This window comes from Pygocentrus nattereri, chromosome 7 (genome assembly GCF_015220715.1).
Source record: "Pygocentrus nattereri isolate fPygNat1 chromosome 7, fPygNat1.pri, whole genome shotgun sequence".
Lineage (NCBI taxonomy): Eukaryota > Metazoa > Chordata > Actinopteri > Characiformes > Serrasalmidae > Pygocentrus > Pygocentrus nattereri.
In genome coordinates, this window is record NC_051217.1 from 19,186,667 (window position 1) to 19,204,736 (window position 18,070).

The 18,070-nt window shown below is 39.3% G+C and overlaps 1 protein-coding gene across 1 annotated transcript in view; it reads right to left on the reverse strand.

Annotated features, from left to right (window-relative positions):
• The window catches only part of map3k10 (mitogen-activated protein kinase kinase kinase 10), a 65,232-nt gene that overhangs the window by 12,626 nt on the left and 34,536 nt on the right, over positions 1-18,070 (reverse strand). Inside the window, exons 3-7 of the mRNA XM_017708046.2 lie at positions 8,718-8,898; positions 7,088-7,236; positions 4,637-4,812; positions 2,745-2,991; positions 1,536-1,658 (exon numbers count right to left, since the gene is read on the reverse strand). Of these exons, the coding sequence (XP_017563535.1) occupies positions 1,536-1,658; positions 2,745-2,991; positions 4,637-4,812; positions 7,088-7,236; positions 8,718-8,898 (876 nt within the window). The remainder of the gene's footprint in view (positions 1-1,535; positions 1,659-2,744; positions 2,992-4,636; positions 4,813-7,087; positions 7,237-8,717; positions 8,899-18,070) is intronic.

Below are 18,070 nucleotides of genomic sequence, written 5' to 3' on the forward strand. Positions count from 1 at the left end.
TTAATACCAGTTCCTTACACAGCAGAATTAGCATGCATGCAGCAACATTCGTTATTTGACATTTTAATGACGTTGCAATTCAGAAGGACCAGTGACTGCGTGGGGAAAATGTTCACCTGGCTAAACATACAGGTTTTTTGATTTTTCCCCAAAAAACAAACAAAAAAAAACCACTCCATTCATTTTTTTCATAAACAAACAATCCAATAGTCCTAATATGGGCATGACACCACCTACAGGACTTTCATGACGTGATTTTCAATCTAGATCTCAGAAAACCCACGCCGGTCCACATTTTGGCTCTGTTTTAGTTTTGAATACACCTAAAAATACATAATCCTATCAGATTTTGAAAAACGGAGAGCATCTTCACTTCACATCAGTCTTTCACCCATTTTTAATGAGGCAAAGAAAGCAATGTAAAAATCCCTTAAAATGCCAAATCGCACCATTTTCCTGTGACACAAATGCAACTAGAACTGAAACAGACTTGTTTGTGCTTTTATGGACACAAAATGAGTAGTGAAGATGCAAACTGTGCAAACCTATATCACAATATGTGTTTCTGGACAACACCGGAAAGCTGCATGTTCCATTAATTAAAGTGCATAGGCCTCTTTATTTGATATTAACACAATTTAACTTTAAATCAGAAAGTTACATAAAAATGATTTGTACAAATTTTTTAATTGAATTTAAATTGAAGTTTTTTTTTTCATATTTTCCAACAGAAACATATCACGCATTGACATCATCTCCTATTGTATTGTGATATTATATTTCTGCCATATCGCCCACCCCTACACTCGCAGAGATAAAGGTACTAAACTGTCTCCTGTCACTGGGATGGTCCCTTCAAGGGTACATCTCAGTACCTTCAGTCAGGGAACATAACTGAACCATAATCCAGTGAAATTATATTTTCTAAGTTGTATTGACTCCACACAGTTTTAAAACAATAGGATATGAAAAGGTACTTTTGACCTGGAAAAACCTATTTACACAATTGGACCTTAAAACCACTGTTGTTCCTTTAAGGGAACATTTACACTGTTTGTACACTGATGAGTGAAAAATGGACCTGCACAGAACCTTTATTTCTAACAGTGATCGTACAGAGGCACTTGTGCACTTGCCAGTATTCAGCTCTCACGGCGTGTACAGGACCCTCCACCTTTTTCACTGACTAGCGCCTGAACCATACTGACCATCTCAAACAACAGGATTCATGAATGGTTTGAGTCATAAAAATCAAACCAAATCATATTTGAAGGCCTCTGACCACTACGCTGCTAGACTGGAAGGCTGGAGATGAAAGGCTCTCCCACCAACATGTCGTCTGTGCCATTAATTGGTTCCAATTGTGTGAATTGTCAAGGAGGGAAATTATTGGTTAAAACTGTGCAGAAACAGAGTAATGTATGTTCTGGACAAGGCAGGTAATCAGCATTTGAGCTCAGGTATACTTCAAGCTGGAAATAGAACACAAATGTAGACTTTTAAAGCTGGGTTGCTGCTCTAATATATGTACTCACAGCGAATGGCCCTGAGGCGGGGGATGACCCCGGGACTGGCCGGAGGAGTGGTGCTCTCACTGCCCTGAGTTTTCCTCTTATCCACACTGGGAGAGGCCTGCACCGTGATCTTATGCTCAAAATCTGCACAAGAAAAACAACTTGGTCACTCCTGGACAAACACACATCTATCAGAATATCTGTAAGCCCTCAAACAGACCTGGATCATTTGTGCTTTCAATTCATAACTGACACATATAAGCCTCTCAGCAAGTGCACAGAAGAAGGAATAAATATTCTTTACCAATTATCTGTTTACTGTGTGAATTATATAATATAAATAAATGCCCAGTGATAATACAGTAATTTCCTCTCCATTGTATGACTGTATGCTGTTGCCATATGGCAGCAAGTACATCACATTGTCACTGTCCAAAGAAAAACATGTACCTTCCTTTTTTTTTAAATTTCTACTTCTCTACATCATTTGAGCGTGGCAGCTATTGTTTACACTTGGTAAAAATTTCATGAAGCTTGGACCAAAAGAAATGCCCCAAAAATGCTTAGAATAAAATCTCTTCACATTAACTTACATTGAAAGAAAAGAATGTTTTTGCCCTCTCCTGTAAAGTTACTAGTTTGGAGATACGTGTTTTTCTTTGGGCAGCTACAATATTATTTTACATAAAGCCAATTGCATCTAAACTGATCTAATTAATAAAAAAAAATCATTGTAAATTCCCACAAATCGTGCTTCAGTTTTTTCCTCTGAAGTGAAATATACACACATTAATAGTGCTTTTGACATCAAGCCTCACCATGATGTGAAAAAATGAAATTTGGACTGTAACACAAGTTAATGATAAGAAAAAAACATACTAGTTTACATATAAAGCCTAGGGAAATACTCGTTGCCATATGGCAAGCTCATGCAGTGAAGTGTTAATGAAACTAGTAGATGTTCTACTGGAAATGTCTACTAGTCTGTTCTTCATGGATTGCCCAGACAATGTAAAGGGGAGCTGGCACTGCTAAATGGTGTAAACAAAGGGAGTTAAAAAGTTCTCATGACAGACATGAACTGTAACTTTTACAAAACTGTTAAAAACTGTTTACTGACTTTTCTTAAAATCCCATAATGTCACAAATGAAGGAAAATTAGAACAGCAAATTCAACCTTGATTCTAAAACTTCTATTTTAAACGCAGGTGCATTTTTCTTCTGACCCACCAGAGGGCAGACTGATACAGTTGCTGTCCCGGCCCAGTTTGAGAAGCCGGCTCTTTTTGAAGTGCCCTTTGCGTTTTTTGACGTGTGGCTTCTCCTGGTACATCTGATGGATGATGATATTCAGTTCTCTCTCCACAATGTCGATCTCTCTCTCCGCCAGCTCCTGCTCGCGCCTCCTCAGCAGCTCTTCCTGCTCCCTCTGCTCCTCTGCAGCCCGAGCCAGCGCCTCCTCCCAGGAACGTAGCTCCTGAGGGAGGAGAACGGGGAGCAGTTATTTAAACACTGCTGAGAGTAACAGCAGCAGAAGTTCTAACGGACCAGACACAATGAAAGTAAGCAAAGGACTGGAGAGTAATGTGAGATTCGGGAAATGAATGTGATTTGACGTATGAGGAGGGAACTGGGTTATGGTATCAGACTTTATTAAACACATTTGTTTTTTACTGCTAATCCCCGCTGAGTCATAATGTGCTTATTCATGGGGTGCCTTCTTAAACCCCTTAAGGGAGCCGTATATGGGCCTTCACTTTATTTCCTCACTCTCATAACTACAGAAATAACTTAAGTTGATTTGTAGTAACTAAATCATTTGCAGTAGTTACTGAATAACTCTTAAAGGGTTCAACTTTGGACTGCACGATTTAAAGGTTAAGATGTAATCAAAGTCATTTAGATGGGTTTGATGTGATATGCTCCAATCCTGAAAAACCTACTGAGTCATATAGTTCACTGCAGTGCTGACAGGAACCAGGCATCTAACACTTTCTCTGGAATGTCTCTAAAAGCTGTCACAGTTGTCACATGAACCACATGAGACATTGTTCTGTGACCATTTTTAGAAAAACGTTTCGGCTTAAAATATATTTCTAAAATGTATTCAGCATGGAGAGTTACACAAATAATATGGAGAAAACTGAAGAAAACTAAACAAATGTATTTTTCAGTTCTACCACTATTTTACCATTAACATTTCACCATTTCACTGTTACACACAGTGGGCTCTGTAAGTCTCAGAAAATGATGAAAATGCTCCTGAAATGCTTCTATTTTGCATTCCATTCTAATTTAATACAAAATCTATTAACATAAGTCATATTATTAGCTAGCAATGTAAGTGAAAAACAGAATATTTTGAGGTTTACATGAATTTTAGGATTCCTTAGGTTTGGTATGTGCCCCTTTTGCTTCAGCTGGCATGAACTCCATAAATATATGCAAAAGCCTCTAATCAGTAGATCAAATTCCCCTGATAATCATCTGAATGTGTTTCAATGGAGGAGACACAACAACACCAACAACAACAACAACAACAAAAAAGACTTGACTCTTTTTGCAAATGCCTTAACATGGTCAATTTCACAAATTAAGACCTAGAAATAATGCAGAATTTGGAGTATTTTATTTTAAATGTCAGAACTTTTCTTTGTTTTCAGTGTGGTCTCACACTTTTGGCCTCCACTGTATTAAAACTCAAAAGATATGTGTAGGGGTCACTGGTGGTTTTGGATAGTAGATAAAATGGCTGTGTTGTAGATATTTTGCCTCCTGGTTTCCATCACCGCCGCTGTAAATAAAATCCAAGTTGGGAAGTTCCTCTACAAGTGAAGTATTTCACCTCTGAAAGACTTTGTTTACTTTTAGCAGATATTTAGAGAAATTGGTGGAATTCCCCTTTAAAATAATTCACTAAATAAAATGATACATCTACAGCGCTTCCAGGACTAAGATCAAAGCTGACATTCTGAAAGCAACAGAAAAAATTCTAACAGTCTACGAATAAGAAATCTCCTTATACAATATGTGGCCTACTTGGCAAGGATCTGCAGAGCCTTTCATCTGACGTGCCACTGTGCTACATTTCTGACAGAGAGGAGCAGCAGCAATGCTCGTACCTTCTCCTTCGCTCTCAGCTCATCAAACATCTGCTGGATCTCCAGCCTCCAGTCCTCCTGTAGAGAGTGGAAGGACTCCAGAGGCATCTGGAACATGGACGACTGCTCGATTGCCTGCAGACGCTTCAGGATGCTGCTGAAGGAAGGACGGCTGTGTGGGTTTGGGCTCCAACACTCTGGAGACAGAAAGAGAGAGTTCAGGGTACAGCTGCATGTTATGGACAAGACACTAGTATTGCAATTATACTGCTATACATTGGAAGCATGTAGGTGAACCTATTATATGAGACTGGCCTGCAATATATTGGCCTACATAATTCACTGTTGGATCAAGTGAATCCCTTCACTGATCCCACAGAATCTTATCTGGAACATCTGAGTTTGGTCAGAATGTCCACAGCACACAATAGAGAAAAATGTCATTTGTCAGAGAGCTCATTTGCATAGTGCAGCCTTCTGAGATCTCAGGATTGCAAAGCCAATATCACAGCTAAGATTAACTAATGATATACTGTGCAGCCCTCGGTTCAGAGTGGTAATGGAACGAGCCATTTTACTGAACTGATTCAATGTCAAAGCTCGAAAGACATTTCGGACTTTTGACTGACTTGGACTTGAGACTAAAATCCTTTTGCTTTGAGTGACCCCATACCTTAATTATGTTTATTATTTTTATTATATTTATTATTATTATTTAAAATAAATAATTGAACATTCCATTTAGCCACTAGCAAAGCAATCATTACACTGCCCAGACTTTACCTAATGTTTCAGTAGTGATCATTTTAGCTCACTTTGAGCAGAACTCGAACAAGTACATGGCCTGCAAACACAGCTTTGAACAGTTAAACTGTAACATCATAATATTTTAGTAAAACACAAAATACACTATATTTCCAAAAGTATTCAGTCACCCATCCAAATCATTGAATTCAGGTGTTCCAATCCCTTCCATGACCACAGGTTTATAAAACCAAGTCCCTAGGCCTGCAGACTGCTTCTACAAACATTAGTGAAAGAATGGGTCACTCTCAGGAGCTCAGTGAATTCCAGCGTGGGACCGTGACAGGAGGCCACCTGTGCTTTAAGTCCAGTCATGAAGTTTCCTCACTACTAAATATTCCACAGTCAACTGTCAGTGGTATTATAACAAAGTGAGCACACCTCCAAACTTCATGTGGCCTTCAGATTAGCTCAAGAACAGCATAGAGAGCTTTATGGAATGGGTTTCCAAGGTCGAACTGCTGCATCCAAGCCTCACATCACCAAGCGCAATGCAAAGTGTCGAATGCAGCGGTGTAAAGTGCCGCCACTGGACTCTAGAGCAGTGGAGACGTGTTCTCTGAATTGATGAATCACGCGTCTCCATCTGGGAATCCATTGGACGAGTCTGGGTTTGGCGGTTGCCAGGAGAACAGTACTTGTCTGACTGTTCCAAGTGTAAAGTTTGGTGGAGGGGGGGAATTATGGTGTAGGGCTGCTTTTCAGGAGTTGGGTTCGGCCCCTTAGTTCCGGTGAAAGGAACTTTTGAAGCTTCAGCACCAAGAGATTTTGAACAATTTCGTGCTCCCAACTTTTTGGGAACAGTTTGGGGACGGCCCCTTCCAGTTCCAATAAGACTGTGCACCAGTGCACAAAGCAGGTCCATAAAGACATGGATGAGCCAGTTTGGTGTGGAAGAACTTGACTGGCCTGCACAGTCCTGTTGCAGTTCTACTGTTCTACTTTTCCAGAAAAGTTTCCTGCCGGAGATGTGAGAAAAGCCGCTACAGCTGAGCTAAAGCTTAAAGCAGAGCAAAGTAAGTCTGCATTTCTGTTTATATCTTTAGCCTATACTAGGGCATTAGAACATACTGAGACATATTTACAGCCAAGATGGTAAAATGGACATGAAATGATGTGGCTCCCAAGGTGGTTTGAATTTTAGTGAAAGAACAAAATGGCTCTTCTTAACATTTATGTTGCCAACCACTGGGTTAGGGTTTGGGACAGACACCTCTCAATGGACAGTACTCTATAAATTATGATTTTGTATATATTTAGCCTATTACTATTTCAAGTAAGACCTTAGGTTTAAATATATCATAAAACAATCCTCGTAAATACCTAAGATCTGAATACTTTCTTTAAATTGTTTTTTTTTTTTTACTCGTTTTAACTAATTAGGTAAAGTGGCCCATAAAGGTAATCCAATAAGAATCACTTGTCACTTGCTGACATCAAAATTTACAAAAGCAGCCTTGATGACAACTGACCCTCATTGGAATAAGCCTTTATAAATGCTTATGTAGGTATACGTCAATTATCATGGCTTATGTACGTAGCATTAGGAAAGCTGCAATTCAGTAACGTGTTACCAAAACTGGTTGGACAATGAGAACGTGAGATGAGGACCAAGAAAGGAATGATGTACTGATGATGTGAAAGCTACTCTGTGTGTGGTCATCTTACCCCCCAGCAGCTGAGCGAAGGCCTCAGGGCAGGTAGAAGGTATAGGTAGGGTCAGTTTGTTCATGGCCACTCCATAGGCCACCGCCAGGGCATCAATCTCCCGATAGGGAACCTCACCAGTCAGCAGCTCCCATAGCAGCACCCCAAAACTGATGACCAGAAAAACAAAATTGGTCCAAAAGGCAATGACAAGTACTGTAATTGAAGCAGGGCTAAATGTTTGCCTTATTTTAATATATCTGATTCCATTCAACAGCTAATTAGCAGTCTCCTCATAAGCTCAACTGGATGTGTGCAGGCCCGTTACTTGGGTCCATCAGATGGCACATTTAGCTCAAACTTTGCTCACAGTACCTGTATCAGCTGTTGAGGGTCCTTAAATTAGAATTTATCGAAATGTCTACATAAGTAAAATTGTAGAGGTGTATACAGAGTCATTCAGAGTGGCTTTCTGTCAAAATAATTAACTGCAGAGAAACTTAGTGACTTCAGTTTTCTTTACAGTGGTGTTGATTGGAACCAGGAGTCATGATATCTAGAATGCAAATAGCCCTTTTTCCTCACTATCCAAATTGATCAGTGAACCTATACGTGTCTTCTGAATTTTTATGTAATGCTGATGATGGTAAAGTTTTCTTTTACCCACTATTTGGCCTTACAACATCCTTCATGCACCCTTTATCGTGAATAGCTTTAAAAATATGTCTTAGGCCAAAGATTTATCTCAAAGCAGTCATAAAACTTGTCTAAGGGATCAGTGTAGACGTAACCATTGCATCTAACAACTTCATGTAATGTAGCTTTTAGAGGCATAAAACTTCAGATGTCTGGTTCCTATCACCACAACTGTAAACAATTCTGACTCTGTAAGTTTCTCTAGAACAGAGCATTTCACACCAAACCACTCTGAATGACTTTGTTTACATCTAACCATTCAATTATATAGAAATTTTGAAAAATCATTCAACTAATTAGGCCAATATACAGAAATCTTGAAAATCATTGGAAAATAAAATGCAATTTTAGCCTGTCCCTCAGTTGAGCTACTTTTTTTTTCAGTAGCGTTGATAATATATATATATATATATATATATATATATATATATATATATATATATACACAGTATATGGAAATGTGCATGATTTACAAAACGAACTGAACTACATTTTTGCCTCTGTAAGTGAGCAAGCCAGCATTTAGAAAGCTGTTTTTATTGTGTTTAAATGCTATTTTTAACATGATTTTTTGATATGAAGAAAGCTTCAGTTGCAGAAGTGCTGGCTGCTTTATCGGGGGGTCTCACTACTCTTCTTTCGCCCCTCCTTGTTTGCTAGCAGCTCAACACAGAGTCGGTTCTCTCAAAGTTCTGTCTGTGCAGCAAGTAATTTCTAACATATCAACTAAACCTGGCAATTAACTGACCTCAACTGAAACAAGGTTGTCTTGACCTCAAAAATCAAACAAGCTGTTTTGAGCCAAAACTGATGCTATAGAGCACTTTCTCTAAGTAAATGCCATGTCAGCATCCACGTTTCAACCTATGACAACTAATCGACTCTACTGTTGCTGTGGTTTTCCAGGAACAGATCTGTAAACAGCTCAAAACCAGGCCTCCTGAAGCTCTCTTACCTCCAGACATCGCTGCTCTTAGAGAAGAGGGACAGTTTAATGACCTCCGGAGCCATCCAGGCGTAGGTGCCTGCTGCACTCATCTTAGTGGTGCGATGCCACTCCCGCGCCAGCCCAAAGTCCGTGATTTTAAGGGTCTTTCCGCTCAGATCATCCCTTTCCACTGGTTCCAGGATCAGAACTGATGAAAGAGAAAGAATAATAATTAATATATCATTTCCAAATCATTTTCAATATTTTTCTAAAAGTTAAAAATGCATTTCCACAGTACCGTTTTTATTGTATCATAACTACAGACAATAAAGTAACAAAGGCCAGGGCTTTTTTCACTACAGGACTTTTTTTGCACCCCTTCATCTGTACTGAAAAAGAAACATATTTTCAACATTAATAAATATATTCCAAAATACAAATGCAGAGTATATAAACTGAGAGACAAAACTGACAAAACTCATGTGGAAGTTTAGTACATATTGGGTGACACTTTATTTTGAGTGGCCCTTTTACCAAAAGGGGATACCAAAACTATCTCTATTTTTGTTGTTTTTCAGTTTCTGACATATTTTGAAAATACCTACTGTTCTGTGTATTGTCTGTAAATTTCAACATAAATGGACCAAAAGAAATGGCCCAAAATTGCTCGGAACAAAGTCTGGTTCCATTGATTTACATTAAAAGTAAAAATGCCTTTCCCTTCAGAAGATACAAGGTTTTGTTCTGACTGCAGTGATATGAAGGTTAGAATTAGGATTAGGATTGACGTTAACGTTTGGGTTAGGAATAGGGTCAGGGTGAGGGTTAGGATTAGGTTTTGGGTTTGAGGTTAAGGTTAAGATTAGGGCCAGGGTTAGAGTAAGGTTTTGGGTAAGGTTGGGTAAGGTTAAGGTTAGGAATAGGGTCAGGGTGAAGGTTAGGATTAGGTTTTAGGTTGAGGTTGTGGTTAAGATTAGGGCCAGGGTCAGAGTTAGGTTTTGGGTAAGGTTGAGTAAGGTTAGGGTTAGGATTAGGTTTTAGGTTGAGGTTAAGGTTAAGTTTAGGGCCAGGGTTAGAGTAATATTAAGGTTAGGATTAGGGCCAGGGTGAGGGTTAGGACTAGGTTTTGGGTTGAAGCTGAGGTTAAGATTAGGGCCAGGGTTAGAGTAAGGTTTTGGGTAAGGTTGGGTAAGGTTAGGGTGAGGATTAGGGCCAGGGTGAGGATTAGGATTAGAATTTGGGTTGAGGTTAAAATTGGGTCAGGATTAGGGCCAGAGAGAGGGTTAGGGGTAGGTTTTGGGTTGAGGCAGGTAGGGTTGGGTTTTGTGTAATGGAAGTAACACATTAACAACATAATCTACTGAATGTAAGTAATTTATCAACAGAAAAGCTATAAGATATTTACAGCTATAAGATATTTACTTCAGTTTATTCAGATGCTGCACTACTGCTACTTCACCGATATGTTGTCGATGTGTTACTGATACTCTAAGAGTTTCTTAATAATCTACAAAGTACCACTCTAAATAAAGTGTTACCACATAATGCAATTAAGTAAACTAAATATATTTTAGAGTGTCTTCACTGGACACTCGGTACTCCCTGAATTCCTTTAACCACGTCGCATCAAAGGTTCAATAATGTGTATATATGTTGTAAAGCTTACCACAGTCACAATATAACCCCAATGGCCTTCATTCAGTTGCTTAGAAACAAGTGATTTGATCACTTGTGGAACCTAAGCATGTTGTTTTTTTAATTACTGTTTCACAAGCTTTGCAACACTACATCCAGTGAATCAGGCCCAGTTACTTCTCATCCATAGACTGAATGTTCATCCATGTTTAAGCTTAGCCTCCTGGGAGCCTCTTCTAAACCTCTTGTTAATGAAAAAAGCAATTGATCAGTGTTCTGAAAGGTCTGGTGGTGCCACAATTTGCTCAGAAAAAAAGTACTGTCAGGTAATTCAGTGGCACCCCTACAATAATATATGGCCAAATATGTGTGCTGCCCAGCATGGATGAGATACAGATGTTTGCTTCCTAATATTTGGTTTTTGTGTGGTATTCACTCAATTTTGGGCAAAACAATCCATCCTCAAATTGTTTTTGAATATTCTATTTAAATTTTAAGATGCACTAAATTCAGATCCCACATACAGCACAGATCTCAGGTGAGCTGGTTTGTGCCGAAGGATCAGCATAGTCTTCTAGTGTCTAGTCAAGGTAGGCTTTAAGCACAGAATTTCATTAGATGTTTTTTTTTTTGTTTGCAATCTGAGATATTAGTCTGGGCGTTTTAGTCTGTTTTGTTATAAAATAATAAAAGAAGTAAAACTAAGGTGCTGTGTTTCACCTTTTGCAGTTTTATCAACAGGTGAAACCAGCAAGAGCTCCCACTGCTGGATGTTTGCACACATAAGCAGCCAACATCCTATAGCATTCTTCACAAGGCCTTATAATTAAATACAAATTGTTAAGCCTCATTTTCAAAACTTTGACTACTTAATTGAACATTACAATACTCCACAGAGTAAGTGTATAGTAAAGTAATCAACAGTGTCAGCCCTGTTCATCATATCGCTCCCTCGTACATGTTGGGACTCTTGTGTGGGAAGTGTGGAGGCTCATGTTCAACATCTTTATCAAATATTCATCATTGAGCAGTGTGTGTGAAGACAGTGCAGCGGCCTGGAGGGAAATACCTTCTCCCAGCATGCTCACACACAAACACACACACTCACACAGCTGCATGTTTAACAACACCCACACACATACACACCAGTATGTTTGACACAGCGGCATAACACACACACACACTTTGCCCTTTATTCATGTAAACTGTCCCACACTTCCTGATGTGTTCACTCATGCAAGTCCAAACATACACAAATTAACCCACATGCGTTTTAATACAAGTTCAGAACATGGTCATCTGTACGGTGTTACATATGTATATACCTTAATGTGACAATAACAGTAATTATATATGTGTATGTATGTATGTATGTATGTATGTATGTATGTATGTATGTGCGTATATATATATATGCACATATGTGTGTGTGTGTGTGTGTGTGTGTGTGTGTGTATAAAAACCTTGGTCTGCAACTTCCGGGTACAGCCCCCTGTACCCCTTCATGTGTCTGGCAGAAAACAGAGATCACTTCCAGCATCACAAGCAATGCAATCGGTTACACATACATCAAGGTATGTAGCTTATTTGGTTCAGATTGTTTCATCCTAACGGGAGCTACAACAGAACATTCTTTCAAGTGAATCTCCCTGTATATATCGCTGCTGTTGGAACAAAACCTTGTATCTCCAAAATGGTAACTTTACAAAGGAAGCAAAAATATACTTTTTTATAATATAATATAATTTTTTCCCAAATTATTTTGAGTCATTTCTTCTGCTCCATTCAGCATAAAATTTACAGACTATGTAAAGGGCAACATGCGTTTTACACTGTTGTGGTGTTTTTAACTGTAAATACATGCTTATTGTAAAATATAGTTTACTTAAAAAGATTCCTCCATAAAGCCAGTAAATGTATAACTGTTTTAGGCCTTTTCAGCCATTACAGACATGAGTCACGGTGCAGGAGACGGAAGCTGCCTGTGAGTCAGCAGTAATTAACGTGTGTGGTTATTATTGGCACGGCGGCATTGTCACTGAAAAGTTATAGAACGTATTTTCTCACTACTACCTGTCAGTCTGCTCTTTGTTCTACTCGGGGCTCTGCATTCTAGCTCCTTTCTTATGCTCACCCACGCTGGGAGGGCCATTAAAATGGAAATCAAGAGTTTTCCTGTATGACTCATAACAGTGAAAAGACATTTAAATATTAAATAAAAAAGAAAAGCTCTCAAACTGGGTGGTGTCACAGTCAAACTAGTAAAACATCTAACCTTAGGAAGTTAGAGATGTGGGTTAAACTACACGTTTAGGGAAATTGCCGGAGATGCCCTGTCTGACCACATGTACATTTGACTGTCAGTTATTGGAGGAATGTCCTGTACTTCCTCTAATCATACGTAAGCTGACTGTTTCAGCATTATATAAATGCGATATTTGGTGTATCATTGCTGTCCAAAGAAAAACAAGTATCTCCAAAAAAGGGCAACCGTACAGGAGAGAGAAAACGCCCTTAATTTTTAATGGAAGTCAGCGTAAAGAGATTTTATTGTAATAGATTTTGGGGCATTTCTATTCTATGTTCTATCCAATCATCATAAAATTTTCACACAATTTACAGGAGAACTGCTGTGGTCAAATGAAAATTGCATGTTTTTCTTTTGACTAGCAACAATATGCAAGTAATGTGCATTAGTAAATTACATACAGTACTGTGTCAAAGACCATCCAATTATTTACTGAACTGCCTGTCAAAACGGCCATTCAAGTTACTGATTTTTCCCAAGTCAGAGAAAATCTGAAAACATATTTAATATAGAATTTTCCACTGTTTGTCTTTACTAAAGCATGCATTCTTTTATGAGACAGAAAGGAAAACTGCACATCTCCAAAGTTCAGTCCTCCAAGTTGGTTGAACTTTCTGCTTCTCATAATTCAAGCAATCCCAAATATACATTTACACTCATCAGCTCGTAAAACCACATCTCAGACGTCCCGTTTTGGGGTTCTATTGCAAGTTGTCGTCCCTGTTTGTACATTTCTTTTTCCCAGTAAGGAATTCTCAGATCTGAAGCAACAGTACAGCTTGATTTTCGTCTCTCTGTCAAAGATGAAAATTGTAAATGATGTTTATCTGCTGGGGACAGTTTTTATGATCTACCAGGTCCTGCACACTTTATGATTCTCTCTATATATTAAAAAAAAAAACGCTCTTCAAATTCTGCCTAGTCCTGTGTTTGCATCTCTCTCTCTGCACCTCCTCCTGTGTTTCCGTGCTGCTGGCAGCCTATGGAAATGTCCAGAGTGTCAACTGAATTTTTCAACTTTTCTTGTAGCTCCAAAAGTGCACAGCAGATGAAAAACAGTAACCTTTAATTGAGGTCAAAGCTAAAAATACTTTTTTTAAAACTGTGGACCATTTCTGTCTATTCATTATGAAATTTTGACACACTGCAAAGGGCAAGTGGAGTTTTTGAGTGACAGAGACGATGTGTGTGTGTGTGTGTGTGTGTGTGTGTGTGTGTGTGTGTGTGTGTGTGTGTGTGTGTGTGTGACCTGTATGTAATAATATAACAAGATAATAATATAACATACTAAAAATATGTCTCCTGTATTCATATACACAAGTCCTTGTAACAGTAACATGTCCCACATTCATTTAAGTGTCAGTATATATACACATATACCCAAAATAACTTTATAAAAGAAAGCGAAAACGTTGTTTAGTCTTAATGTAAAGAGATATTATCCAAAATCATTGTGCACAAATACACAGATTTTAATATGTTAACCCCTGAAACAGTCAGGCCCCACCAGAGGTTTCAAACTCCTGCCTAGCCCTATGTATGCGTGTCTCTGCACTTCCTTCTGTGTTTCCGTGTGAGGGCAGCCTATGGAAAAGTTTGGAGTGTCAATAGTCAGCTGGCCTGGTCAGAGTTGGGTGAGGCAGGGAAAGGAGGGGGGTAATGTGCCTTTCCCTTATCACCCACGCATATGCAAATGACAGTGAGAGAGAGAGAGAGAGAGAGAGAGGCAGAGAGAGAGCGAGAGAGGCAGAGAGAGAGAGAGAGAGAGAGAGAGAGAGAGAGAGAGAGAGAGAGAGAGAGAGAGAGAGAGGCAGAGAGAGAGAGAGAGAGCAAGCGAGCGAGCAAGAGCACAGCAATATTTTTATTTGACTGGCGTTGAGAGTGGAGAGGGCAAATAAATTCCCCTCTCATCTCTGAGCCCGTGCATATTTTGTTGCTACCCTCAAAAAGTGGGAGTAACAACATATTTTGTTGCTACCCCCACTGTCATGTACAAAATCTTCAAACTCCATTTTTTTCTTTTTTCTTTTTATTTTTTACGCCTTTTGCAAACTCACATTGTCCCTTCATGTTGTATGAGCCTTTACTGTTGAATGGACCAATAGAAATGCTCCAAATAAAACTGCTACATGTTCTTATTTTACAGCTGAGCATTCTGTCCTTTTACAGTAAAAGTTACTGCCCTATATTTACTTGAAGCCGGGGTCTTATGTCTTCATTCTAAACAAATAATAAATAATTATAAAATATCATTATAAATCACAGAATTATCACCGTTTAATGTTCTTATTATTCCCATGAAAAAGCCATCGCTGGGTGTCTTTTCTGTTTGTGGTCAGTGGCAGTGACCTCTGTGTGCAGTGGCTTGAATGTACGTGACACAAATGCACTTTGTCAACTGAAACTGTGTCTCCATATGTGAATTTATATGGTGTGTTATATGTGTATATACACATATGTGTGTGTGCTGTTGGAATAAAACCTCATATCTCCAATTTTAACATTTTTCAGTTTTTGACAATTTGAAAATGCTTTACATTGTGTGTAAATTTCATCATGAATGGACTAAAAGAAATGGCCCAAAATTACTTGGAAAAACGTCTGGTTCCATTGACGTACGTTAAAAGTAAAGAAGGTTTCTTCCTTCTCCTGTAAAGTTACCATTTTGGAGAAATAAGGTTTTGTTCCGACAACAGTGATATGTTTTTACTTACAGGTAAATAAATGTGTGTGTGAGTATGTGTGTGTGTGTGCGTGCGTGTGTTAAGAAGCATTATGGTTTCATATATACACTTATATCTAATATATATCTAATACATATGAGACATGTGTATAACCCCATGTCCTGTCAAACGTGTGTGTGTGTTTGTGTGTGTGTGTGTGTGTGTGTTTGTGTTTGTCTGTGTGCTGCCCTTGCCTACATGTACTCTGATGTGTGGAGGGAATAAGAGAATTGGAGATGGCTGCTGACAGTCATAATAAAGCCATTGTTGTGGCCCCACTCTCCTTTTCTATTTCAATGCCTGTGTCACTGTGAGGGACAGCCATAACTGCAGGGCTGAGCGTGCGCACCAGCGGGAAGACACTGAGACAGGGTTATGTGTATGTGTGGGTGAGAGAGGTAAAATGAACTTATCACAGAGAGAGCAGGGGAGAGAGAGAGAATGATAAGTCAAGTGTATACAGAAAACAAGTCAGGGAGTGTCACCGATGAGTGTGTGCGCACTCTGTGTGTGTGTTTGATCTAACACACCTTTGTTTTGTCTCTTTTCTGCTGTATATCTGCATGTGTACAAGTGTGTATATGTGTTTGGAGTGATATTTGAGAGCACAGTCACACAGGTTTTGCAAGTCCAGCCCTTTAAGTCTAACGTCAGACGTTGCAGCTCATGCCTGCTTGACCATTATCTACCGTCCACGCCACCTGGAGCCACCATGACTCCCACTCAAACAGAGCTGCGACAGTTTGCTCACATTTGCAATCAAACAAAAACACAAAGTGTCACTAAGGCAAAGCACCAGGGGCAAAATGTGACTATCAGAGTTAGGCCTTCATTTTAGGCCACAAATGTCAGAAAGTGGCCATAACATAAGGAAAAATCCAGCTCAACCGTTAAGCTAACGTCTGCTAGCACCCCTATAGGATTATAATAGTTTGCTAGCACTAAGCTAAAGGTGATTTGCATGAATACTTTGTGGCAAGGCTGAAGTCAATGTTGCACCCTTTATGGTGGGACAAAATACTTTGAAATAGGCAGATCTTCAACATTTTACGTGAAGTTTGGGAGAGACGCATATGTTTTACCTTGGCCGCTCTCCACCAGCCCTTCAGCACAGTTTACTGAAGTAATAATAATTATTGGCCATGAACATCAATAGAGAATAACGTTATATTGTGAATGTTCTTTTAAACAGCAAAATGTAGCTTAACATTCATTAGGGCTGCACCAATTAATAGACTAATCAATCACTTGTCAACTATAGACTACAGAGTGGTAATTCCAGAGAACTTGTAGAGAGAAGAATTACCAGTCTGTAATGTCTTCCGGGTTTTCAAACACTAGAGGGCGCTGGTGAGCGAGTCCAAAATGAATGGGTTAAGATGGAGCATTTGAACAAAATCATAGTTCATAAATGCTTAAACATTTTAATGTAAATGAATACAATCATTTCTGATGTTACACAGGGTGTCCCAAAAACCTGACATTTCGTAGTCTAATAACAACCGCCAATTCTCCCTCAAATTTTAACCAAATGTGTAAAAACTAACCAGGTTTAACTTTTAATATTGTTTTCCGGTTTAAGACTGGCATTCACTAGACATGAAAAGGAATTTTGTGTGTTAGAATATGCTCGAACAAGACTCCTGAGTGGCACAACCGTTTAAGCGTTGGCCCCATCATCAGGAGATCACAAGTTCGATCCCTGGTGATCCTACAGCCGTCCGTAGCCAGTAGTCCAAGAGACCACAACTGGCCTCGCTCTCTCTGGGTGGGTAGGATGGCCCCCTTCTCCCCCATCACTCAATGCAATGCCAGTCAGTGCAGGCATCTGTTAGCTGATGTAACAGATCTGGCGTTTGGCGTTTTCCTCCGAGCGCGTTCGGCTGCCCTGTGACGTTGCGTGAGCGGCAGTTTGAAAAGAAGCGGTGGTTGGTTTCACAGGACTCGGAGGAAGCCTGTGCTGCCTTTACCCTCCTAGCATTGATGGCATTGTGTGATTGGGGGAGTCCTAACAAGCGGCTGGGATTGGAGAGAATTTAATTGGGGTGGGGGTGGGGAATATGCTCAAACACAGTCAAACAAGAGTGTACAGCGTACATTTTCCAGAAAATTCAATAAATGCACCAACTGGAATTAGACATGGCACAAAAGTTCACAGAGGAAGGCTGTCTGTGCAGGGCAAAAGGATCTGGACGACCACCAGTATCGGAAGACGTAGTCAATCATGTTCAGGTCCAGGTTATAAAATCTACATCCCTCTGAATTTTGAATAATAAATCTTGTATTGTTCAACATAAAGCCTATTGAATTTCATTTGCCAGGGCATATAGTTACTCAGACATTCACATCTCAAATGATGTCAATTTTTTAGGGACACCATGTATTTCTAAGAGCTTTTAAACTCGAGTTATGGCAGTTTAAAACGGTGCGTCATTTACATTCATAATATCACTGAGCGTGAACAGCCAATGAGCTGCTCCGCTCGCCAACTGATCAGCACTCAGTAGCAGTAATGTTAGCATCCTGCTGCCCAAAACCTGTTTGCTGTAGAAAAAAGGAAACATACAGGCACGTTTAAATTAAAAGCCCTCTGCAGTAATAATTTTGCAGTGGAAAATGATATTATATAATACAGTATTACATTACTGCATGGTGGTCTTCTCCAGCATGTCCTCATCTGCCCCATAACATCTATTTCAAGTGATCACTGATCC